This window comes from Parambassis ranga, chromosome 17 (genome assembly GCF_900634625.1).
Source record: "Parambassis ranga chromosome 17, fParRan2.1, whole genome shotgun sequence".
Classification (NCBI taxonomy): domain Eukaryota; kingdom Metazoa; phylum Chordata; class Actinopteri; family Ambassidae; genus Parambassis; species Parambassis ranga.
In genome coordinates this window covers 21,198,759-21,225,971 of record NC_041037.1, presented here as the reverse complement: position 1 = coordinate 21,225,971, position 27,213 = coordinate 21,198,759, and the positions used below count along the sequence as shown (strand labels likewise).

The 27,213-nt window shown below is 48.2% G+C and overlaps 1 protein-coding gene across 3 annotated transcripts in view; it reads right to left on the bottom strand.

The window, feature by feature from the left end:
* The window catches only part of efr3a (EFR3 homolog A (S. cerevisiae)), a 57,103-nt gene extending 30,794 nt beyond the window's left edge, over positions 1–26,309 (bottom strand). For 2 of the 3 annotated variants that reach the window (XR_003671970.1, XR_003671971.1), the window contains exons 1-2: positions 26,052–26,309; positions 25,747–25,874 (exon numbers count right to left, since the gene is read on the bottom strand). Coding sequence is in view for 1 of the 3 variants with exons in the window: in XM_028426774.1 (XP_028282575.1) it covers positions 25,747–25,756 (10 nt within the window). In the remaining 2 variants the exon portion in view is untranslated. The remainder of the gene's footprint in view (positions 1–25,746; positions 25,875–26,051) is intronic. The other variant, XM_028426774.1, reaches the window with a different exon arrangement.
* Positions 26,310–27,213: the final 904 nt, after the last annotated feature.

Here is a 27,213-nt window from a genome sequence, read left to right as displayed (position 1 = left end):
GGCTTCACTCCGACACAACAACATTTTCCACTTGAGACAACGAGTCCCTGAAGACATCCATGTTAAAATGTCCAACACTGAGACCCCTGCCCCATGTTTGGATCAACCTGCGTTTTGCCAGGCCTTGGCGCTGCAAGCTAGTTTATGGGAGTGAGAAGGTAAGAGGCAGCCATGGTGGATTTATTGATCCACTGCCTACAGAGCAGGTGTGATGACTCACTACAAACACAGCATGACAGAACGGTTCTTCTCTTTTAGTGTTCATGCTAATGCTGATGCTAACTTGTGCTAATAGGTGAAGCCATTTGTACTGATCATACAGCATGAGGAAAGTAGCTATTGATTGGTGCATGATGTCACCAATACCTACACTGAATTCAGACATTGATCAGTGTTTTAGTTTGTGGATGTTGTTTGTAATAAATCAAAAGAGACTTTTTTATGTTTTTCTGGTTGTTAGATACTTGACATCTGACATTAAACATTTGTTAATTTAGTAGTTTGTTGCTAATTGATTCAGGAAATGATCCAAAATCATGCTAAAAAGTTAAAGATGTTTCATTTAAAGCACGAGGCAGCAGCTTCTGTCACACAGGGTGAAGATACATGAATGTAAACACAGACACACGCTGGGCTCGCACTGAGTCACAGTGTGTGTGTGTGTGTGTGTGTGATGGTGCTGCAGGAAATGTAATAACACCTGGGAGGCTGCAGCTCCTTGTGCGCGGTGCGTTCAGGGACAGCAGATGGAGGACGACAGCTTTCCATTTCTGTCCTCATTACTCTGGCTCTGATTCGCCCATCCACAGCCACTTAACAGGAGTGTGAAGAAGTGTCTGAGTGCGTGTGTGTGTGTGTGTGAGAGAGAGAGATAACGTTACAAATGTGTGAGACCACAAACTTCAGGTAACCTGGAGGTCCACCAATACAAAGTCAGAAAAGTCTGTAACGGTCTGATATGCAACGTCTTCAATAACTGCATCAGACAATTAATCATTGTTTGTTAATGTAATCAATATGTTGTGTTTTTAGGCTCCTTATGTTCCTGACGGCCTCAAACAAACTTCACAGCTGAACGTGCAGCTAACAGGAGGCAGACAGTGTGAGGAAGAGGAGTCTCTGTGCTGCCAGGCAGCGAGCAGAGCAGACACCGTTACCAGAGGTTAGCCTCACTGTGATGACTCTGAGCCCAGTGCATTCTGGGAGTTGGAGTCTGGAACACTCCTGCTCCACAGACAGTTCATCTTCACAGCCTCTCAGGTGTAAAGACTTCAAACACCATTAGCAGACAGTCAGAGCAGCGTCTGTCTGAGGTAGCTTCGGCCCTTCTGAAATATCTCTCTAGCTCGGCTGCACAGAGGCGGCGGCAGCAGAGAATGAATGACAGCAGCTCCAAATTACATTAAAACCCATTCTGGCAAAGAGCATCATGGCTTCAGTACAGTAATAGAGGCCATGCATCAAATTAAGCGTGCAGCTATAGATCTGCAGAGAAGGCTGCATAATCACAGGGACGGCCTCAGATGGAGAGATGGTGGTGGCCGCACAGCCTGATGAATTACAGCCAAACAAACCAACTCCGCCGGCTCACCAGAGGCCATTACAGAGCATCAGATCCATCTTCCTGCTGCCGCCAGACACCACGGCAGAGAGGAATTAACACAAATGGAACACAAGCAGAGACGTCGCTGGACGAGTCAGATGTTCAGGAGGACACGGAGACCTGCAGACTGTATTTGTACCTCCAGCGTCCTTAGAGGACTTGTTAACGTGCATCTTCCTCAGAGCTGCATGTTAGCTCCAGATCCTTCATTACAGTCAGCAGCTGCTCTGCCCTGAACTGCACCTGAGCTGAGTGCTAACATCATCTTTAGTTTTTATTGATCCACACAGAGGACGGACACACAGCCCTGAATAAACGGGAGGAGAGAGAAATGACACACACATGAAACCAGGAGCTACCGGCTCACCTCTAAAGGCTGAACCTGAGACGCAGGCAGGCTCCTGAGAGGAAACTTCGTGTGTAATTTAGAAGTTCCTCTCACACCTTCATGGTCAACAGTCATCGACTGGTGACGTAAGCAGCCGGAACAAACGTTTAGAATTCAAAGCCTCAAATATTTCAGCCACATCAAAAATAAAGAAGCTGTCTGAATGACAACATTCTCCCACAAAGACCAGCAGTCACATGACAAAGATCAGTGAGTATCTAGCTGATCTGCAGGCTTAGGCCTTAAATAAAAAGCAAACAGGGCCACCCGTAATATAATGGAAGAGGAAATACTGAACCGATTCCTTAATATGGTAAATGTTGAATAATTAGGCTCTATACTTTGTGCTGATCTATGTTAAAAAAGTGGACGGTGGATGTTGTGAACCGCTCCACCCCTAGAACATTCTGATCCCAGTTACTCTTGTTACTCTGCACACAGACATGTCTGTCTTCTCTCTGCTGGCAGCCATATTGTGCTGCTTCCATACAAAAGCAGCACTTGCACTCAGAGACCAGGTCTAACAGCTTGAATAGAAACAATGTGTGACTACGACCTACCGGAGCTCAGCGGGCCTCGTCTGTTTGAAGCTCGGCTGTAGCTGAAGGCTCCGTCGGCCTCGGTCCGCGGCACCTGCCTGTACATCCTGAGGATCCCCCTCCTCACGCGGACACAGAAAGACGGCATGACTGCAGCTATCAGAGGTCGCACAGCCTCAGCGGGCAGACATGGAAACCTCTTCTGAGAGTTTCCGGCTCAGCAGGTAAGACGCGACAACAACAACAAGCTGCCAGCGTCACTTTTTCACAGCTTCCTCCTGCCACAGGTTGCACGCCGCCTCTTTGATGGACACCAGTTTCAGCCAATGGGCTCGGAGCTTCAGCCGTCATTACCCGGGATTACCCCACTTTCTGACAGAGAAGAAGACGAGACGCCGCCGGGTCTACTGTGGGTCTGTCAGCGGCAGCTCAGGTTACCGGCCTCTGTGTTCACAGGAAAATGTGATCCAACACACACACAAGAGGACAAAACCTGGAAACACAAGAGGCTCCGAGCTTCTCTGATGTTCACCGATCAATAAGCTCAGAGAGGAGGCTCAAAGGGAAAGATTTACTGTAGACCTGGCATGACTCAAGTCTGCTGGAGTTTCCTTTACCAGCACAGAGCACAAACCTGGAACTAAGCAAAGCTTCAAAGTCTGTTTACTCTGAACTAACCACAGCTACGAATGTTCCAGCACATGCATAAAACTGGAGTGTTAGGAGGAAGTTCGCACAAAGACGTGCAGCTTCAAAGTGTGTGCACACTTTAAATGTGTGTATTCGTCTGTTTTCAGGTCAGGAACACGGCGCTCATGTGAGGAAACCCACCAACATCTGAAGCTCTTCTGTCCTGAGGAATGGACTGAAGCTCCTGCAGCTGCTGGTAATGCTGCTCACAGATATGTAACGTGACCATTTTACCGAATCAATAAGTGACAAAGTGGAATACGTCTGTTCCATTTGTGTTCACATGTGCATCATATTTATGCAGAAAAGTCACAAAGCAGTTCAGTGTTTAACCGTCGTGTTGCTGTTTTGGATGAATCTTCTTTGTTGGTTTGCGGACACTTAAATCTTCACCTTTAAGACACAAGTGATAGTTCAGGGTCTTGACTACATGCCGGAGCTCTTTTTCAGGTGAAACTCTGGCTCTGAAGAGGCTCCCAGCCTGAACACTGTGTGCAGTCAGAGCAGAGAGTCTGTGTGAGGACTAAGAATGATAAGATTATTATCTCCGCTGCTTCTCCACGATTTACTCTAAATGTTGACAGATAATACGGACACGCCGCTTCATCTTCAGACAGCCTCCACCTTTTCTCCACTCACAGGTAAACACACACACACTCACAGAGCCACAGTAAATCTCACCTCCAGCAGCGCCATGTCCTTTAATCTACACCTAAACCGTCTGTGAGGTGCGTAATCTACAAGATTAAAGAGTGTCCTCACCCCCGCTGATTAATTCCCGGCCCTTTGACAGGCAGATGAAAGCCATTATAGAGCTCCATCTCTCTCCACACACTGTCGATCAGTCCTCAGCTCGAGTTTTTTGGGGGAGTGTGCAGATTGCGGCAGCGACGGCATCCTTGGAGATGAGAGACTTTAATAAAAAACGTCTGTGAGATGATGCAGAGGAGCTGTGATAGAACGTTTAATGTTCACACAAAGGAAGTCCAGGCTGCGTTATCAGAGGACAAACGTATTACTAACACTGAATAAAACAGCCATCCAAGCCTGGAGGAAAGAACCAGGAAGAACCGACCTTCATGAAAGAAGAGGCAGCTGATTGGACAAACCGTCTATTATAAGCCGATTTCAACCAATTAGATCAAAGAGGAAACAAAACAAGCTGCTGGCAGCAGTTAGCATGTGGAGTGGTGTCGTCTTTGTGAGCATTAAAGTCACTTTTACTAAAAACCAAAGAAACTAATCAAACTAATATGCAACAGTAATAATGTGTGGAAACAGCGTGATGATCCGGAGCACTGCACTCTGCACACATGTCGCATGCTTTCAAGGGCTTCCTGGTGAGGACCGATCAGAGGAGAGAATCTGAGGCCTGCGATCGTAAAACTGACACAATCTCCGGATGACAGAAGCAGCTGCCAGTGAATTAAAGTCTGTTTATATGACTACAGTCTTCATGCTGTGGAGCTAAACATTGACTTTCTGGAGATGATGATGGAAGTAGTTACACAGTGGACCATCCCATATGTGCAACAACAAAACACTTTCAATCACATGTAGATCCTCCAGAGTCTGGAAGCATTTCACCTGAGAACATCTGAGAGGAGCCGTGCTGAAATATCAGCAAAAGGTTTTTCTGTCTGTGTTCAATGTAAACAGTGTTCCTGCAGAGGAGCTGAGTCAGCACACCTTCTGCTGATAAATAAAAGATATGAGCGAGACCTTGAGAAGCCATGCAGCCGGCGCTCAGATAATCCTGCAGGCCGCTGAACTCTAGGCTGCTGAGGCGGAGAACAAAACCTGATTTTTAAGCAGCATATATTTAGATATCCGTCTGGCCGGGGCCGCGGCGCAGCGACAGGGAGGCTGTAAATTTATGGGTCATCATCTGTTTGTGTGCACGCGCCCTTCAAGGTTCAAAAGCAGGACGTGGTAATGCAAGTCAATGAGCCCACCAGCCATTCACTTTCAAAGCAAGCAAACACATTAATGACAGGGCGAGCGCAGCAAACGCCAACAACAGCAGCACACACACTCACAGCTGTGATCAGAGCATGGCTTTGTTCACTGCATGGACCTCTGCAGACACACAGGCGATGCCTTCTACACCCGTCTGGTACCTGGTCTTTCTTCTGTGGCGCTCGAAGGCACTACTAACCGTTATTAATATTCACAATGATCATTGTATTCGGAATTCCTGCTGATCTGTTCACAGGAAGAATCCATAATCGATTGCTTTTCCTGTTTACATGCAGCCAGTTCTTTGTGTTGAGCGTTCGTCAAACACTGGAATATTCAACACAAAAGAACAAATGTCCAAACGGCCGAGACACGGAACGAGGCTTAGAACAAACTGCCCGCCTCTTTGCCCGTATTTGGATACACCAGGAAGTGAGGAGTGCAGTGGGGATGACATATTGTAGGCTAGCTGGGATGTTAGCATCTCGCAGGACCCCCCCCCCCCCCGACAGAGAGCCGGTGGGATTTCTCACATTAAATTGCCTTCATTTATTCTGAACTCTTTCATCCGCCCACGGCGCCGCTGTTCTGCTCAGCCGCTCTCACACTGCAGAAGTGAGACATCCAGAAAGATCCTGCTCAGCTGAAGCACTTTTGATCCGGTTATTGTCCCTTAAAGCTGCTGCAGAGTCTTAATCTGCCCGGGATCAACACGTTTCACTGGGAGCTCCAGTCAGAGGTGATTCTCCGACGTCTCCCATTACTCACACGGCACAGCCATCGCAGGCGGATTAGAGGGCATCAGATAGCGCCTTCTTGAGCACATTCACCTTCCCTGTGGCGCTGCCTCATAAACATTTAACCGGCGACCACAAAACACTGGCCGCCTGGTGATAAATGTGTTCTGTTCAAACCGAATTATGATCCAACTGTAGATAGTGGATTTGTTGCGGGGGCGGTGGAAGCTCAGTATTTCTCATTTAAATATTCATGCTGGGTAGGACAAAGGAAGGAAATGGAGTCAGATGAAATCCCAGGGTTCACGTTTCCTAGACGGAGGAGGAGGAAGAGGAGGAGGAGGAGGAGGAGGGAGCAACGAGAAACTTAAGCCCTGTGGAAACACTCACGTGGGAAGGTGAAGAAATCTCGTCAGCACAAAGAGACAAAAGGACTGTTAATTTAAAATGCCACAAACATAAGATAATCCTTCATTAGAGGGACTGGCAGTAAACGGATATGACTGCAGCAGAATGGTGCATTTTAAAGGAAGACAACATTTAAATCATTGTGAAACGAGGATTTCATCTTCCATTTCTCAAAACAAATCTGCTCTGTGTGCGTTTAAGAAGGTCTGAAATCTAAAAACATTCATCAGAGGAAAAGAAAAAAGAGAAAAGTCCTCCAAAAATAACGAATAATAATCAATACCGACGAGATTCTATCAAAGACAAACACTCCGCCATGATGGACCCACATGCGAGAGGCAGCGGTCACATGAGTCTGTCTGACCTGCAGGACTTCACTGTTTCAGTCGAAGCTGATAAAGCAAAGAGAAGCTACGTCAGCTCTCCTGTTAGGACCACAGTCCTGGATCAGACATGTGGCTTCCTGCATCCAGCTGTGGTGGTCAGCAGTGAGAGGGTGGAGCGAGCTCCGCCTGGAGACAAACACCGGGCCTAATGCGCTGAAGGGTCCTGAGCTCTGAGGATTTATGAGGAGCGTCCAGCTAAATCCTCCGCCTCCATCTCGCCCCGTCGATAAAAGGCTTAGACAGGTAATTGTGTCTTGGCTCTGATTCGTATCAGCTGCTGTGTTCCGGTGCTGCGCTCCACCCCCCCAGATCCAGACAGGAGTGATTCTCACATTTAACAAAACATATGAGGAGCTGCAGTTTGGACATCACATCCATGATCGATGTCTTCGGTCTTCATCCCGGGATTCATCGTCTGGGGGAGAACAGACTTCATATTGCGCCCATTTGTCCTCCTAACTGGCCTCCGTCCTCCTCCATCCCTCCCTCTGAAGTCCCTCGGGTCTGTCTTTTACTCCTCCGTTTCTTTCACTTTATTTCTCGTCTCCCTCCCACTTTCTTTCCATTCGAGTCCTTTGCCCTTCCTCCATTTTTCCTCCTCCTCCTCCTCCCCTTGCTGGTTGACTTCTCCCTGGCGGTGGCTGTAATTTGCTCGGAGATGGATGGGCCGGCTCTGCAATCATCCCCCTCCCCGCTGTTTTTGATGGATCTCCCGGCTCAGCTGTTGGGCGCCATTCTCCGAGCCGCTCGGCATTAGCTACCCCTCTGTGGCAGACTGATGAAGCAGCCGGCCGGAGAGACGGCAGCTCCGGGTTTTTAATGTGTTTCTAAAGGCCCAAATGTCGCTGGATGCACTTGCTGCGTCCACATCACAAGCTCGACCTCACTGGGCCGACAGATCCCGCCAGCCCGCGGAGCAGCATGAATCCCGCGGGGCGCAGAGTCAACAAGGTGCTGGAAACTTCCAAACGTTGGCTCCTGCTGCGTAGTCGGTTTGAGTCTCTCTTTCCTGTCCTGACTTTGCTCTTTCAGGATCTGGAAGTCGTGTCGCTCACTGAGGCAGCGGCCATTTTTCAGGAACCATGTTGAGATGATAACTGAACGAAAGCGTCGAAAAACATCTGGTTAGAAAGAAGTGATTTAGCAAACGTTACCACCCCACAGAGCAAAACACACTGCAGCGAGAACTCCTTTAGTGGCCGTCATGGGGATGTGAGGGGAAGCGTGTGGGCTGATGTCGGGACTCCCAGCACCATGTTTGATGATGCCGTGATCCTTGGTTTGTGTCTTGGGGGTTTTCCTGGTTTTGGTCTTGCTGTTTTTGCATTGATTGAACTTCCTGCGTGATTTTGAAAGCTGGGTTTCCTTCAGTGTCTCCGTCACACCTCCTCTTGTGATCACCTGCTCCATCACTCTCCCCAGGTATTTAAACCACGTGCTTCATCGCTGTCTTCGTCACCTCGTCTGTGTTGCTACCTCGTGCGTCTCCCTGTCGTTCTCCCGTGTTCCAGCTGTTTCCTGGTGTCCGTCATTCAGTTTGTTCCCGTTTTGTTTTTGTATCTTTTGTGTCTGCTGCTCCTCTGTCTTTGGATAGTTTGGGTTTTTGGGGATATTTTCTGTCAGTCTGCATGTGGGTCCTGCAGCCTCCTCTGCCTCAGACTATAACAGATGGGCTTCCTTCTAAACAGTGATGATAAGACTGATGCACCAACAAACAAATCAGCAACACAGACTCATCCGATTGGTGTCAGCTCCTGGACTCCCAACAGCACCAACATGGATTTGGCCGGGTCAAACAGATCCTGTTAATAAAGCGGCCGAGCTCTGAATTTTCTGCAAATCAGCCGCTGAGAACGCACCACACAGCGATGAGGCGTGATCAGGAGCTGGTGGAGAGTCTTCCTTGTTACACCAGGCTTAGTCTGGGGCGCCATGAACGGCTGTGTGGACTGTTTCCATCAGCTGCGTCCTCCATGTTATCAGGACAACAGTCCATCCCGGATCATTCCACTAAAGTTCCCTCACGCTCACAAATTAGAGGACAGCCTGGTTTCACCTAGTGAGGTCAAACTGTTCCAACGGGGGGCGCCACGCGGCCACTCGGCTGCTGACCACTCAGCTTCACTCCGCCTGCTCCTTGTGATATCGCAGAGTGTCAGACTGTTGTGGAGACCCGGTGACACCGACATGATGAGAAGGTTTCCTGGCTCCGAGGGAAAGATAATTGGAGTGGCACAGCACAACATGAAGAGCAGCAGCTCCCGTTATTAAATCCAACCAGGCCCCAAATGACCGATTATCAGCCCATTGATTCTCCACCTCTGCTACTTCAATCCACGTCATACAAAACACACAGGAACTAGTCCATTATTTTTGAAAACAATTTGTTTTTATATTATTATATTTTCAAATAAAAATTTTTTATACCTTTTCAAACATATCTTTGAAAGAATTTTTTTTTGTTTGTTTTTTATTTCATAATATTTAGCACATAACTGAATAAAAAAACAGTATGAGGATCAAATGGATTTGCCACACTTCAACACGACTGCACGTACACACACACACACACACACACACGATGAAGCATGAAACACACACCAGACGTGTATGAGTGACACGCTGTCACTTCCACTGTGTCCCACACAGGGACGGTGTCTTTATGCTGCAATAATACCTGTTGTACCGACAGCGCCCCTAGTGACCAAGTGACCGATCGGGACATGGTGTGCACGTTTGCGCCACATTAATTGATGCAGTCATGTGATCGGTCACACCCATCTGGAAGTTCAAAGTCTCAAAAATAAGATGTCAACAAATAAATGAAGCGGATGTGACGGCAGCTCTGTGAGCCGCTGGCGGCGGTCACACCACCCAGAGGCGTGAGTCTGATAACAACGTGCCTGCTGTGGAAGGTGAAGAGGAGGATTTACAGGAAGGTGTCTGAAAACTCCACGAGGAGGGAAGAGGAGGTGGATGCTGGATCCAACAAGAACCACATCACAGCGCGTTCTCTGCCGACTAATGGATGTGAATCTGGTGAACACTGAATTCACGCCTCTCAGACGCCGCTGCTGCCTCTGCTGCTGCTTCAGCAATCGCAGCAAAATGGCATCAAAAGACGTCTTCCAATCTCCATCTTCAATCTGCGGTCAGCTTGCAGGCACAGAGACGAGGCCCTGGTCCACAGATCAAAACATTTTCCCCAGGGCGCCGTGGAACAGATTTCCTGTCTCCTCCATCTCTAAAAATTCACTTAAGTCCTGAATTCAAAGCTGAGAGTGAAATGTGAGAAACAAATGTGTTTGTGATGAGCTGCTGCCGGACAATGACGGCAGGACTTTACTGTAACAGCAGGAAAACTGAGCCGGAGGAGCAGGAGAAACTCCATCCTAATGCTGTTAGCTGCCGAGTCCTGCTCAGAGCCTCTGAAACATGTTGTATTTTTAGTGGGCGTGTGCTCAGTGTTCACTGTAATAAATATGTCTTCTATGCAAACAGCAAAACTGCGGCGACAAGCAGAGAGAGGTCAGACATGTCTGTGTGCAGCATGACACAGAAGTCATCGGTTATTGATTTTACATAAAGAATCCTTAGTTTTATTTTCCAGAACAAGATAACTACGTAATAACTCAAGGAGTACCACAGAGCTCTGTACAGGGACCTCTGAAGTTTTTAGATTTTAGTGATGTATTTGAGTGCAGCTTAAACCCAGCTGAGTGACATAAGGCAGGAAACAGTAGTGATGCTCAGGGGCTAAATAAAAGGTGTACTCTATCGCTGAATACGTCCGCTGAGGGGTGGGAGGGCATGGCAGCAGTAAAATGAGCCTCTGAGAGCTGTGTTAGGATGTGAGGCACTGCATCAAGTGGAGCAATTTTCTGCCAACAAACAGTCTGAACATCTCAATGAAGCCAGGCGTTGCTACAGGAAGGGGTCTGCAGCACTGCTCTGCACAGAGATGCAACGAGGAGCAAGAGCTGCACTAAAACCCAAGCTCGGTCTGGAGAGGACAGTAGAGCCGTCACACTCACAACATGCACATCTGGAGGTCTGACCTCCAGTGCAAACATGCAGTGTGTAAAGTGCATCCATAGAACATGAATAAATAGGCCCTCCTCAGGCCAGCTAGGAAGCCATGATGGACTCATGTGACCAGAAATTCAGCCAGTTTGTGGTTCATCCGTAGATTTCTACAGTGAAACCCTGGTTTATAAAGGCTGTGAAAATGTAAATAAATAAAATTGGCAGTTTTCCTCTATGAGGATACAGAAGGTGTAAAAATATTGACTGATCACAGCGACGCTGTCGAGGAGAGGAGCTAGCAGGTCAGAGGCAAGCTGATGAGAAGGCGGAACTAATCCTGTTAGCTGGGACTCTCTGAATGGGTCTCTATCAGCAATCAGATCCTACCAGTCTGCCAAAGACCGAATTAAACCGATCACTTCATATCAATGAACCCTGCAGCACAGAGACAGGTTTCAGGAAGGGGCTGTGCTGGAAAGCAGCGCTGTCTCACCTTACCTCCGACCTCATCTGGACACAACAACAGACCTCACAGAGTGTGAAACCGAGCCGGTAACAGGAGCCACACGCAGCCGACCTCAGCCTCACCTTCACTTTTTACTTTCCACCAATCATGTTAGAGCGAGACAAAGATGGCACAAGGCGGATCAGTCGAACGCCAACAACACACACATTCACAAAACCAATTAAACCTACACACACACACACACAGCAGCTCTGAGTGAATCATTACCCATTCCACCAGCACCCGTTTTTCATAAAATATTCATAATTAAAAGAGCTAAAATTACACACCACCCACACAGCTCATTAAAATAACTCAGAGGCCATCATACGGATAAAACAGAGGCAGGAAGTCAAAGCTGCAGATTATTATTATTATTATTAGTCTGTAAAACTGAAATGAAAAAAGTCACAAACTGAACATCTAAACATTCCAATACATGACTCAAATGAAATGAATAATACACAGACTTCCTGACGTTCAGCAGTGAGCGGTCAAAGTGTCTGGAGCTGTTAGGGTCGGAGCGTGGAGGAGACGGAGGAGAAGAGGAGCTGAAGCTGTTTCTGCAGAGTCAGGAAAAAAATGTCGGATTTTCTGGTTGGAAGGTTTCTGCCCGTCAGACTGAGACTGGTTAAAAAAGCACAACGGGCAGAAAACTGAACATCCGACAATTTATGGAAAAAAATCTATAACATAAACGTCTGAAAAAAGATTAACCAGAAGAGCGGTAGGGCTGACTGAATATCAGCTCCATGTGCTGACTCAGAGGTGAACGCCACGACTGAAATGTTTTGTTTTCTGTCAGCTGATCATCAGTGGCGCCCGCTGCTCGTGCACGGTGCATCGGTGTGATATGTTAGCGAGCTAGCGGGCGGGCTGCAGCGCGGCTGATACGCCTCTCTGTGTGTGATTCATAGAAAAGCTGGACCTCACAAAGACAGAAACACAAACTGACGCATCACATACACACATACTCTGCCAAGACAAGTGCACAAAGGACACACACACATACACACACACGTCCTCCTGTCAGAATAGCTGACTGTAATATATACTGTACACACACACTAACATGACACAATAGCTGACCGCAAGAATCAGCTGGCAGAGCAGAAGGACACACACACACACTCTGCTCTAAGCACTGTAGCCTGTATTTATTTATACACACACACACGCTGCAGGCAGGGCTGCACGAAACACTGTGCAGAGTTAATAGCTGAACTGGAGCTGGATGTTTATCAGACCAATAAACGGGTTCAGTTCAGCCTCTTCACTGCTGCCACCTGAAGTCTGAGAACCAAAGTTCTCCTTTTCAAATGCAGCACTTTCAAGATCACCATCACATTAGAAATGTCTTCAGAGGGTGAAATCATGGCACAAATCAGCAGTGCAGACAGGATCAATTATCAAGCAGCTGAAACTACAAGAAGCCAGCTTAGCATGTGTGGTTCAGGCTGTATGAAGCCTCAGCTGTGCACCTATAGAGGCTCAGAGGAAGAACTGAGCTGTGACAGGAGGGTCCGAGTGCTTCTTACACATGTATGAAGATAATTACAGTCAAAGCAGAGGATCCAGAAGCCTTCTGAGAACCACTGTTGACATGCAGCTGGCTTTGGTTAGCATGAAGCGCCCCAACACACACACACTGTGGGACAGAAAGACACCGTCACATGGGTCAAGCTAGTACCTTAAACACAGCTGCTGCTGTCATCGTTAAAGCTGTGTAAACATCCAGCACACAGATCAGCCAGATATCTGATATCTGCTGATCTGTAGCTTCAGGGTCCAGACCATGTGTAAATGTGAACGATCAGACCCCGTTCACACTGGAGAGAGTCAATCCAGCTAAAGTGGGATTGAATCGCCTTTAGGCTGGATACATTCAGACCTATTTTCTAATCTGGCTATCACACACGTGTCCGCGCTCAATCCAGCTTAACCCGGCGTGCTTGTTGTCCTCCAAACCGCTAGGTGGCGCCTCGTAATATACAGAGTCCGTTCAGGCTGCGGAAGGACCGCGTGTGTGCATGTGTCTTGATTTTTGTCCCACGTCGCTCATTCTTTCTTTTTTTTCGGTTCTAACAGCAGTGTATTCCTTTGTAGCCCTGTGGAAAATAAACTCGGGCAAAGCTGTCGCAGTCTGGATATATCCAGATACGGCCTGAATGTCGCTCTAGCCGGATTGATTTCCCCAGGGTGAACGGGGTCTGAAGGTGAGGCTCACCGCCTGCTGGCTGGCTGCAGTACGGTCCTCTGCTGTGCTTCCTCTTTCATCTGATTACGGCATAAACTTTCATTGTTATGCTGATGATACCCAGCTGTATTTATCCATGAAGCCTGAAGAAACGGAGCCGCTAGTCAGACTACAGGCGTGTCTAAAGGACATAAAGGACTGGATGTCCTCCAACTTTTTACTATTAAACTCGGACAAGACTGAGGTCATTGTTTTTGGACCGAAACATCTCAGAACTAGTTTATCAGATAATACTTTCTCCCTGGATGGAATTACTCTGGCCTCCAGTACGACTGTGAGGAACCTTGGAGTTATCTTTGATCAAGACATGTCGTTTGTCTCTCATATTAAGCAGGTCTCCAGGACCGCTTTCTTTCACCTGCGTAATATTACTAAGATCAGGAGCATCCTCTCTCAGAGTGATGCTGAAAAGCTCATCCATGCTTTTGTCACTTCAAGACTGGACTACTGCAACTCTTTATTGTCAGGATGTCCACATTACTCCATCAACAGTCTGCAGCTGATCCAGAACGCAGCAGCTAGAGTTCTGACAGGAAGCAGCCAAAGGGATCATATCTCTCCTGTCCTAGCGTCTCTTCACTGGCTCCCAGTGGACTCAAGAATACACTTCAAGATCCTTCTTCTAACCTACAAGGCTCTTCATGGACTTGCTCCATTGTATCTGCAGGACCTGATTGTACCATATGTTCCTAATAGGACACTCAGATCTCTGAGTGCAGGTTTACTAGTAGTTCCTAGGATTCATAGAAGTAGAATGGGAGGACGAACTTTCAGCTATCAGGCACCGCTATTATGGAACCAGTTACCAATCTGGGTCCGAGAGGCAGACACTGCCTCCACCTTTAAGACTAGACTTAAAACTTTTCTGTTTAGTAAGGCCTACAGTTAGCCTTAGACCTAGTGTGTAGCACAGCTATGCTGCTCTAGGCCTACGTTGTCGGGGGGCACAAACATGATCCACTGAGCAGTTTCCCTCTCACCCTCTAACCTCTCCTTTTCTCTCCTTAGTCTGGCTCACACTGGTCTCAAGACCTGGATGATGACCTGCAGTCCGGCCCGTGAAGTCTCTCTTGCTCTACGTTGTCGGGGGGCACAAACACGATCCTCTGAACACCCTCTGACCTCTCCTCCACTCTCCTTAGTCTGGATCATACTGGGTAATATCGTCTCATAATCTGTGTTTACTGTCTTCCTTGTAGTTCTGTGCCTCGCTCTCGCTCTCTCTCTTTGCAGGTCTCAAGACCTGCATACTGACCTGCAGTCTCTCCTGTGCTCATCGACTTCATCAGCCCCTGCTGCTCATCTTTACTATCAAATTACTATTCCTACTTATGGACCGACGATATATATAGATATCTATTACAATATAATCACTGTTTCATCTTGCTGTCATGTTTGCTCTGTACTGTATCATGTTTGTATCATGTTTGCTCCTCTCTCTCTCTCTCTCTCTCTCCCTCATCCTCTCTGACTAGCAGCAGGACTGGTTCCCCCTTAAGTTGACGGGTCCTGCTCAAGGTTTCTTCCTCTTAAAGGGAGTTTTTCCTTGCCACAGTGCTCTTAGGGGGGTTCCTGTGAAGCGCTTTGAGACAATGTCTGATTGTAATATGCGCTATATAAATAAAACTGAATTGAATTGAATTGATTAGATGGGAGCTTGTGACAGTGACTGACAGATGGTTCAACCAATCAGCTTCCAGTCATTCTGTTCACTGTGAAAACCTCACAGAGGATCAAACCATCTGCTTATCATGTTGAAGGCGTCTACAATCTAATTCTAATAAACTCGTGTTCTTACAGCAGGAAACAAGAAACGCTCCTGGATGTTTACGTCCTCATTTCAGAGCCAAGGTTAGAACTTCTAGTTACTCCACATGCATGTCAATGAGGGTTCCTCACAGAGACAGAAGAACAAACATGTGTGTGTGTGTGTGTGTGTGTGCCTCGCAGCGAGTTAGCAGGCTGTATGGGAGGGACTTAATTGAGCATGAAAGGCGACCGACGACCTCTGGTGCTTCAGCGATGCCGCCAATCAAACATCTGCCCGCCTGAGGCTGAAGGACATCCACGCACAGTCCTTCATGCTCAGATACACCTGGAACACGGGCGGCATGTACATGATGATATGTACTGAACATAATGCTCAAAATAAGCAGAGAGCCGAGGCCGCACGGGCGCTGCAGGTCAACACCTGAGCTGCTCTGGTGTTACTGTTGCTCCATGGATGAGCACACACACACACACACAGGTATCCAACAGGACGTAAACTGCAACACACAACAGCAGTTAGCATGAACGACACTGGAAGTATTAACCCAATAAAACCCAAACAACAGAACACACTGGCCTCTACAAACACTTCTGAATGTTACTGATCTTTAAACAGAATCAAACACTGCATCTTATTTTGGGCACTTTTCAAAGCTCCCTCTGACGTCCAGCCTGAGCGCTCACTTTACCATTGTGTCCATCATTTCCTTTCCTGTGTGTGTGTGTGTGTGTGTGTGTGTGTGTGTGTGTGTGTGTGTCGCTGCAGGGACAGCACGAGCTTCAATAACAATCATCAATCACCAGCATCCTGTTGTGGCTCATCCCTCGCTCGTTAAGGCGAGATGAAGTCTGTGCGCCTCATCGATTGGCCTTGAGGTGTGTCAGTCAAGCAGAGCCAGAGCCGCTCATTGGACAGCCGGCGGGGGGAAAGGGGTGGGGGTTCGCACGGAGCCCAGATCAATGGCCGCCATCGTGCAGGATTGTTCACTGAGACACAGACCTGGACTCTGTTAGTCTCCTTTACTCTGTCACTGTCACTGTCACTGTCACACACACACACACACACACACACACACACACACACACACACACACACTCACACTCACACACACACACACACACACACACACACACACACACACACACACACACACACACACACACACACACACACACACACACACACACACACACACACACACACACACACACACACACAAGAGGAGTCACAAATTAAAAACAGCCCCTACCCGACTCGTTGTTCTCTGAATCCATCTTATTGGAGGCGGCGGAGGCGGACGGCCTGCCAGGTGGACCTCGACTCCTCCGACTCTCTCTTTCTATGCTTTTCCACCCTTGCTCTCTCTCTCTCTCTCTCTCTCCCTCCCTCCCTCCCCCTCTCTCCCCCCCCTCCTCACACTGACACTCATCGCTGACCTTGCAGTGCTTGTGTTTCCCCTCGCCGGCAGCAGCAGCAGGACGCTGCAGGTGAAACTGCAGCGCTGCAGAGTCCAAACACTCAGAAACCCTGTCAGAACCACCCCCCCCCCCCCCACACACACACACACACACACACATCAGTGTGTTTTGTGGGTCTGTGTGTTGTATTGAAGGTGTTTTAATCATCCTGATTGGAGCGTGATTATGCAGATTCACAGAGCGACTGCTGCTGAAGGAATTTAGCATTTAGAAGTGTGTGTGTGTGTGTGTGTGTGTGTGTGTGTCTATTTACATTTGTGTGAGTGTGTGTATATTTAAATCTGTGTGTGTGAGAGTGTGTGGGCCTCTGTGGTTGTGTAACAGAGTGGTTTTGTACTTCCATCTATGTGAGGACTAAGTTTAGTTAGTGTGAGGACATTCTGAGTGCAGCAGGATGAGGTATGACTGTAGAATAATCTGGAAGTTAGCGTCTGATAACAAGCCTCCAGGTGTATCACCACTAATGAACACCAGTAAAGACTAAATATCACCAGAAGCTAAAAGCTAATGCTAAGCTATAAACCAACTGCACGGTCACATGACCACTATCCTCTGTCTGTGTGTCTGTCTGTCTCTGTCTGTCTCTCTCTCTCTGTGTGTGTGTGTGTGTGTGTCTCTCTCTCTCTATCGCTCTCTGTGTGCCTCTGTGTGTGTGTGTGTCTGTCTGTGTGTCCCTCTCTCTCTCTGTCTGTGTGTCTCTCTGTCTCTGTGTGTGTGTGTGTGTGTGTGTGTGTACAGTCACAGATGGCTGCAGCAGACACCATCATGCCTCACACTAGTCAAAAACTAATTTTAGAGTCAGTCTGAGCTGAAGACGAGTTGGACAAACACACATCCCCGACGTGCTCAGTAAGAAGTGAAACTGACTGCTGGACTTCTTTTATCTGAAACCACAACATGACCCATGTGAAAGGAGGAAGTAAGGACTGAAGAAGCAGGCCGACAGCAGACCTTATTCTGTTAGTGCAGCTGAAGAACAACCTGTAGTCCCACTTTAGCCTCTGATGGAAACCTCATGTCAACAGGAACACCTGTAACATCTGCACATGACGGCAGCAGCATGCTGGGAAGACTGGAGCTCAATGACAAACACACAACAGATCCAGGACTCTGCACGCACACTTTTTAACCAACAGTCATCTCTCTCAGAACTGTCCGATGGTCCTTGAATGCATCACAAATGCAGTATGGTTCTGTCTGAAAATAAAGAGTTAAATAAAATATGCACTCTTCAGTAGTGAAGCCATGGGAAGCCATGATGGACTCGCCAGCAGTCACATGACAAGAATAAAGCGGGTCTTTGGCTGATCTGCAGGCTGTCGTTAAACAATCGCTGTAATACCACGTGTGTCCAGAAGTCAAAACGCCATCCTTTACATTATGCACATGAAAACATGTGAACCTAGCACACATTCGATTCTACATTATTCATTCACATGGTTTGAAAAACAAAACTGAAACTATACTTTCAAATGAATCACTCCAAATATTTAAACATTGTCATGTTCATATCCCAGCACAAGAGCCTCGGTTGTTGTTGATGTTGAGTTTTATCTCTTAAATTAGAGAAAAACAACAGTGTAGCTCAGATCGTCCCTCCTCCATCTCTCAGGTCACTGTGTGAAGACATTCTTTCACAAGCAGCACCTCACATCCAAAAAAGGACAGACTGTCGAGGCAGAGGGATCACACAGCGAGCGCCTGGACTGCTACATGTGCTCTGAAAACACAGAGAGAGGGCTGAGAGAGAGGAAGAGGAGGAGGAGGAGGAGGAAGAGGAGGAAGAGGAGGAGGGCTGAGAGAGAGGAAGAGGAGGAGGAGGAGGAGGAGGAGGAAGAGGAGGAGGGCTGAGAGAGAGGAAGAGGAGGAGGAGGAGGAGGAAGAGGAGGAGGGCTGAGAGAGAGGAAGAGGAGGAGGAGGAGGAGGAAGAGGAGGAGGGCTGAGAGAGAGGAAGAGGAGGAGGAGGAGGAGGAAGAGGAGGAGGGCTGAGAGAGAGGAAGAGGAGGAGGAGGAGGAGGAAGAGGAGGAGGGCTGAGAGAGAGGAGGAGGAGGAGGAGGAGGAGGGCTGAGAGAGAGGAAGAGGAGGAGGAGGGCAGAGAGAGAGGAAGAGGAGGAGGAGGAGGAGGAGGGCTGAGAGAGAGGAAGAGGAGGAGGAGGAGGGCAGAGAGAGGAAGAGGAGGAGGAGGAGGAGGGAGGGCAGAGAGAGAGGAAGAGGAAGAGGAGGAGGAGGAGGAGGAGGAGGAGGGCAGAGAGAGAGGAGGAGGAGGAGGAGGGCTGAGAGAGAGGAAGAGGAGGAGGAGGAGGAGGGCAGAGAGAGAGGAAGAGGAGGAGGAGGAGGAGGGCTGAGAGAGAGGAAGAGGAGGAGGAGGAGGAGGGCAGAGAGAGAGGAAGAGGAGGAGGAGGAGGAGGGCTGAGAGAGAGGAAGAGGAGGAGGAGGAGGAGGGCTGAGAGAGAGGAAGAGGAGGAGGAGGGGGAGGAAGAGGGCAGAGAGAGAGGAAGAGGAGGAGGAGGAGGAGGAGGAGGAGGAGGAGGAGGAGGAGGGCAGAGAGAGAGGAGGAGGAGGAGGAGGGCTGAGAGAGAGGAAGAGGAGGAGGAGGGCAGAGAGAGAGGAAGAGGAGGAGGAGGAGGAGGGCTGAGAGAGAGGAAGAGGAGGAGGAGGAGGAGGGCAGAGAGAGAGGAAGAGGAGGAGGAGGAGGAGGGCTGAGAGAGAGGAAGAGGAGGAGGGCAGAGAGAGGAAGAGGAGGAGGAGGAGGAGGGCTGAGAGAGAGGAAGAGGAGGAGGAGGGCAGAGAGAGAGAGGAAGAGGAAGAGGAGGAGGAAGAGGAGGAGGGCTGAGAGAGAGGAAGAGGAGGAAGAGGAGGAGGAGGGCAGAGAGAGAGGAAGAGGAGGAGGAGGAGGGCTGAGAGAGAGAGAGGAAGAGGAGGAAGAGGAGGAGGGCAGAGAGAGAGGAAGACTGACAGGGAAACTGACACCAGGATATCAAAGGTGAACATCGAGTGTGGGATTACACAGCAGCAGCTGGAAGACACATCTGGGTGAGAATGTGTTTTCTGATGTTTAACCCTGAAGGCCCTGCAGTGATCTGAGGGCTGCTGCTCAGAGTGACTTCAACCGTCTACACGCCGCACAACACGGACCATGGAGCTCATTTGACTTGAGTTCAGCTGCTTTGAGGACACATGAAGTCCTGGGCTAACGGTTGTGCTGCTGGTCTCAGTCCTCTGACACCGGATCAATGCTGCAGACTGAAGCTGCTCTTTGATGAAGCATCAGACCAGAGGGTGAAGGTCGGGCTGAAGGTGTGACAGCCGTGAAATGTTTGAACTTGTGTGCGTTCGTTCTGCGTGTTTAATCCGGCTCGTGTTGTTTTTTCTCTGGATGCTGTCTGAACTACAGGAAGCACTGAAAACACAAATTAATTCCCCAACATCAAAGTCCTCCACGTGTGACTCCGTCATTTGCATACAAATACTCTGGCGTTAATCTTCATTCAGGCGTTGACGGAGGCACTGCCTCACATGCAGGTGTTCCGCTACAACATCTCTGTCCTGACACCTGTCTGACAGAGGCGCCAGCAAACATCCGGCCAAAGAGGAGCGTGAAATCCTCCTGAAGGTGCTGAAAGCAGCGAGCGGGCGCAGATAAAAGCTTCCCCCGTCTGCAAAGACGCGCCCGGTGGAGGAAACAGAGGGAGGCGCAGCTCCTTTGAAGTTATATTTAGGCCAAAATCCTCCTTTGCAGAACAAACCGTCTTCCACTGCGCGTTCAAATCACAGCCAACTACTGAGGGAGGCCCCGTCCTAAGAGCCCAGAGCACAGGAGCCGGCGGAGCTTCAAACCCGCGGGGCCCGCCGGGTCCCTCCGACTTTGATTGCTCCTGCATCCTAAACGCTGCCGCTCCACCTGGGACACAGATGCATGCTGGGTGACGGAGTTCTCAGCAGACATGACTTTGAAGATCTGAACAACACAGACTCCGCCCCCCCCCTCCACAAACAGGAGCTGAGCCTTCTGATTCATACAGACTGTTGTAATGCGTCCTGCCAGACTCTGAATTGTGGACGTGTTCTCCTCTTCCCTAATTTATTGATCGATTGTGTTGATTGATGGGTCTGCTGGCTGTTTGTTTTCCCACATGTATCTGATGAATTATAAATAAACAAAAACACTTGTGTCTAATCCTCCTTAATTCTAACAACAGTCGTCTTATGTTTAAATATTTTTTAAATAAGAGGGCAACTGTACGGACCCCTTGGCTCTTAGAGGGGCCCTTGAGGGCTGACAGAACTCCGCCTCCTCCCTCTCACGGCTCAGTGGAAAACCTCCGTAAAGGGAGCGACTCTAAACCCGTCAGCGTGCAGCAGCTCTCTCACTGTGAATGTCATCAAAGAAAGTTATCCATCAGACCGGTGCCTGGAAACACCGGGTGCTGATGACAGAGAGAAGCCCTCTGATTGGCTGAAATAAGCCTGTGATGGACAACTTCCAAGACAGTTTGATGTGACCGCCCATCTGTCACCTGTCAGGCAAATAAAACCCTTCATTTACATAAATTAATAACTGATCCTGCAGAAGAATCAATCAAAACTAACACTAATGATTCTGTATAAAAACAGAAAACTCATCCAGGAAGCCATGACGGACCGCTGTCCAGACGACTGAATCATGTCATGTCACATGTTGTCTGGCCGCTCCATTAACAGCTCAGTCAATGCACTGATAACAACAACGCTTGGTTCACACTAGGGCTGAACGATCTATCGTTTTAGACCGAAAATCGCGATCTCAGATGACGCGATTTTGAGATCGTCAAAGCCGCGATTTTTTGCACTGCTCCTAACTGAATCAGGTTTTGTTTTGTCAAATGCTACGAAAACGAAAAGAAAACAGAGGAACTGGTCCCTAAAACGAACTCCACCTTTATGTTCGGTGCTGTTTCTGCCGGCAGCAGCAGCACGTCTTCTAAGCCTGTGTGTGTGTGCGCGGCGTGTGTCGCAGTGGAAGGGCCGCGTGTAAATGCTACGAGCACGTACGCGCCCACCTCTCTGAACATTACCAGCTCCTTATATTCAGGTTCGCTGCTGTTGTGCCGTCAGCAGCTCTTCTACACCTGTGTGTGTGTGTGTGTGTGTGTGTGCGTGTGTCGCATGTGTGTGTCGCTGTCGCGCGTGTGTGTGTGTGTGTGTGTCGCGTGTGTGTGTGTGTCTGTGTCGCGTGAGTCTGTGTGTGTGTGTGTCGCATGTGTGTGTGTGTGTGTCTGTGTCACGTGAGTCTGTGTGTGTGTCGCTGTTGCGTGTGTGTGTGTGTTGCGTGTGTGTGTGTGTGTGTGTGTGTGCGTGTGTCGCGTGTGTGTGTGTGTGTGTGTGTGTGTCGCGTGTGTGTGTGTGTGTGTGTGTGTGTGTGTCGTGTGTGTGTGTGTGTACATCAGATGCAGACAGAGGCAGCAGCTGATGACGTCACCAAACAATAACGCAGGCATTTGATGAAGAGGCTCCATGAGGACTCTAGTAAACGGTGGACAGAGGTGACAGCAGCAGCTCCGTTTGTCCTTAGATATGATTCCCATGAAAGTTTGATCATTTGTTCTAAATCACATTGAACTTTAAGAGTTACTTAAGTCTCAACACTGTATTTACTGTTTAACCTTAGGAGGCACACTTCAGTCTGTTTAATGACTGTTGAATAAAACTTTACAGAACTACATTAGTCTTCTTTTAACCTATTTGAAATAAAACTTTATTTTGTTCTGTAATTGTTATTTAAATTTTCATGTTTATTAAAACTAATACTGAGTGCACGTTATCAGAGTTTACTTTTAGATCTACTGATAGTTTTTGAGAAGTGACAGAGTAGCTACCTGAAGTCATTTACACAGAAACATGTTTGACATGATTTGAAAAAAATCGTGGATGAAATCGAAATCGCAATATTTGCCAGGAAAAAAATCGCAATTCAATTTATTCTTAAAATCGTTCAGCCCTAGTTCACACACTGCTGATTGTTTTCCAACAGTCTGCAGACCTGCAGAGGAGGATGAGGGCTGGTTCTGACATAACACTGACAACACTGACACAACACGTCTCACATGGAAAATCTATAGAGTCTTTCAGGGAATCATCACTTTGACAGAAGCAGCTCTGACTGTAACATGAACCTGCAGCATGAAGTTCTCTGTGAGCAGCACGAAGGCCTCTGCACAGTAACAGAATAACAGAATACAAACATTTCCCAGCAGCATGCATGGCTCCGTGTATCTCTGCTGATCTCTGTGAGCGGATCAGGCGGCTCAGGCGGTGTAGAGCAGCAGCAGAGAGCCTGAGTGACAGCAGCGACCGCGGGTTTGTCCTACATAATGACTTAATTGAGGTGGTTAACACTTTGAGGATAATGAGAGCCTCCAGACCACAACAGACCCAGGAGTGAAGGCTCTGAAATGGAGCAGCACACACACACAGCATCAGTGTGGATTATTAATAGCAGCCAAATGGCTGCAGGTGAATCAGTGTCTCAACACAACACCGGCAGGTTTTACCTCCACATTTATGTCAGGGCACAGCACAGAGAAAACACAGTCTCCACTTCCTGCAGATTAGCACACTGACCGCTAAGCTAATGGTGTGAAACATCTCTGAAGTGGGCGGGGTCAGAGGATTAGGCTGTACATCACGCAGGGTCATGTGCACAGAGCTGTGGCTCAGGTGTGTAGAAACGCGCTATATCGATGCAGACCATGAAGCGACTCAGACTTTGGGACATCTATGCACCAATGTCTTGCTCCTAAATTGGACATGTTTCAGAGCTGTGTCCATGTGACTTCGCTCAGCAGCTGCTGGTAAATGCAGCCCAGCTGTGCACGTGTTTCAGAGGACAGCAGACGCAGGTCTGAGGAAAACATTTGTAGTTCTGTGTAAAATAAATGTGTCTTGTCATGTGAAGGCAGCCTCTGTCTCTGTGGCTGCTGCACTGCAGGTCCTGTTCATACCACAGTCTGCACTGTGATGGTTTAACCTCTAAAATATAACGTGTCCTTGTCAGCGTCTGTCCTGACTTCAACCTGCACCTGGTGGAACCCTGCATGAATAAAGGAACAACAGGAGGCTCCACAAAGAGTGTGTGTGTGAGTGTGTGTGTGTGCTGTCGGCTTCTATTTCGGGAAAGTTGGACTCTGTGCGCCCTCGCCTCTCGTGTCCTCCAGCAGCTCTGGCAGGTAACCAGCTGCTGTTTACTGGAAAACAGTTCTCTCCTAAAAACCTACTTGGCGGCTGAGACAAGTAGGACGAGAAACAAGAGTCCCCCTGCAGACAGACTTATTATGGGTGGGTGCGAGGAGGAGGAGGTGGAGGAGGGGGAGGAGTTTCAGGCTGCTGATGTGTCTGGATGCTGGAGTTTACTTGCTGCAGACAGCATCTGCAGCTTCAAGGACTCTGCATCCCTGCAGGCCTGCTGTCTGCTCTGTAATTACTCCCAGTGGTAAAGTGCTGATTACATTAGCAGCGATGTGACGCCTCCTCCATCGATCCCTGATGGGCCGGAGCTGGAGTGTAACACCGCAGACCGGCGTTCACAGCTAATCTTAGCACAAAGTAACCACCGCATGCTGAACTGTCCATGTGAAGAACCAAACAGAGGGCAGCTGTGATTGGCTGTTGGGACACATTCACACCTCATTCATGCTTCTGTCTGGCTGCTAATTGGTCGATAAAACACGCTGCTCCACCCACACTGATTACAGTCAGTTCAAAGAGTCACAAACACACGAGAAACCTCAAGTCTGCTCAGCCAGGTCGGTCCGAACAGGGACGAGATTTGTTGTGAGTCACACTAACAGAAACTCAACAGGTAGCTGCACGTCAGCTCATTGCAGGCGCTCCCATCTGTGACGTCATCTTTTCCACCCAAACACTCAACCTCTACATCCAGCCTGTAGCCTGTCTGCTGCATTAACGACAATTCATTACAAACTTATGGAGAAAAGAGCATCTGGATACTGATCAGTGTGACTGAAGCGAGATAAATTCTCATCCTGAGGTTTATTATTAGCCAACAAACCATAAACCATCTCTGTGAGGAGCGTCCCCGTCCCGTCCACTAACACAACCTATCCTGCAGTCAACCACCAGGGGGCGAAGAGTCAGACTGAGCTGCATTTTAAAAAAAGAAAGAAAAGTTCCATTTCTCTACGTAGATGTTGCAGGAAGCAGCAGAAACAGCTGTGTGTATGATCCATTCAACTGGCTGCTGTTAGCCTGCTAGCTGTGTTAGCTCCAATTAAAGTAAACACAGTGCTACTGCCCTATCAAGAAGAAACATAAAAACACAGCAAGGCAGAAAGTCCTGACAGCCAGCGCTGCCCCTAAACTACACACGATGCTGGTTTACATCAGGGGGTCTGCATGTGATGTTTGTTGTTCCGTGTGCTGGCCGAGCCTCAGTGATGCTGTGATGCATTCAGGTCAGGTGGGAGAAACAGGAGGCGTCTCCATGTAGCATCTCCTGCTAAGCTTGTGGAGTCAGTCAGTAGTTTGGGTGTTAGCTGTGACTCATGCTAACTTGTGACAGTGTGGTGCATTCACTGTGAATGGGGGAAATGGAAACTTTGTCCAGCACTCAATAGAACTTAATAGAACGTAAGACAGCAGCACAGGAGCCGTGACAACCATAGCAACAGGAGTGGAATACAGACAATCAATCAATCAATCGATCAATCGATCTGGGAATCAATATGTTACTATATCATAATGTTGTATTAATGCAATATTTGGGGGTTAAACATTTTAAAGAAATCTATTGTGTGCTATCATTGAACACCAAGTACAACACAATGATCAATAGATTAAAGTATCAGATTCCACACACACCTGCAGTGACCCTGAACGCACCACTGCACTTTTTTTAACTCTTCAATCCTCCTGTTGTTGTTATAATTAGCCGACATGGACTCAACACTTACACAATCCAGGATGTTAACACACACTCACACACACTCTCTCACACACTTACCGGGGGGCATCGTGCCGCTGCTGTACCGCAGTCCCCGTGTGTGTGTGTGTGTGTGTCTGAGCTCCGATGGATCCCGTCCTCGGTCAGTTAGCCTCCATGTAGCCGCTGCGCTTCACCTGACATCGACCCTGAAACATGAAATCACCTGTTTGAGGCTTCACGCGACACGTCAAGCATCCGGTGTGAGTGTCAGCAGTGAGACACGGACCAACACACACACACACACACTGACACACACACACTGACAGCCGTGTTAGCAGAGACAAGCTAACGGCTAAGGTCCAAACCCGGCGGACAGTACATACCTGTAGGTAAACAGCAGCAGCTCTGATCCGCTCCTACACGTTACTACACTGCTTCCTGCTTTACGGTGACACACACACACACACACACACACAACGCGGAAGTGAGCGCGCTGCGGCTCCAAAATAAATAAATAATTAAATAAATAAACTCCAGTCTGCGGCGCACCGTATGTCTCGTGCACGCAGCGGCGGGGAACGGCTAATTACAGCCGCGCGCTCATCGAACAGCGCGCCGTTACCGTGCGTGTGTGTGTGTGCGTGTGTGTGTGTGTGTGTGTGTTTAACACATGACTTTAAAATGTGCACTTATCGCGCTTCCTGCGCATGTGCAGTCCGGATTCATACACTGGTGGGAGGTGGGGGTTGGTGGAGGACTACACCCCCCCACCCCTCCCACTTCATCACGTCATCATTTACCAGCAGCTAATCTGGAGCTGACAGGGTTAAATGATTAGTTATTGATGGATACATTAAACATCAATAACTTTTAGAGTTACTGCCACACCAGCGTTGTACTTTTCAAGATGCATTGTGGGACACTGAGGGCACACCTGATTATTTATGATTATTCATATTTTACACACAGCTAAGTGGAAATAATAATAATACAAATTATTATTATTATTATTATTATTATTATTGAGTTCTGTAAGTTTGCTAAATGTAGATATTTTTAGATATTTTATTTTTATTTTTTACTGTACTATATTCTATTTTATTCTATTTCATTCTATTTAACTCTTGCTCTGACTGTCGGTGTTGTATTGCTGCTGGTACCCAAATTTCCCTGAGGGACCTTCCCAAAGGGATTAATAAAGTCTATTCTATTCTATTCTATATTAGATAGCATCACACATAGCATCACTAAATAAGTTAGCCTGCATGCTAACCTTTGATATCAGCACAGCTAGCAGCTACATGTAGACACACAGGTGAGGCCTGGATGTTTGTGTTTACACAGCAGGCAGCTTTATTGTGTAATAGCAGCATTGTCTGTTTGTTAGGCTAACTGTGGACTCTACATTGCCTGTAGGTGTGAGTGGGTGTTTGTCTGTGTGTGTGTTGTGCTGTGATGGACTGGTGACCTGTCCAGGGTGGACCCCGCCCCTCACCTGTAGGTGGCTGGGATAGGCTGCAGCCCGCCGTGACCCTGCACTGCAGG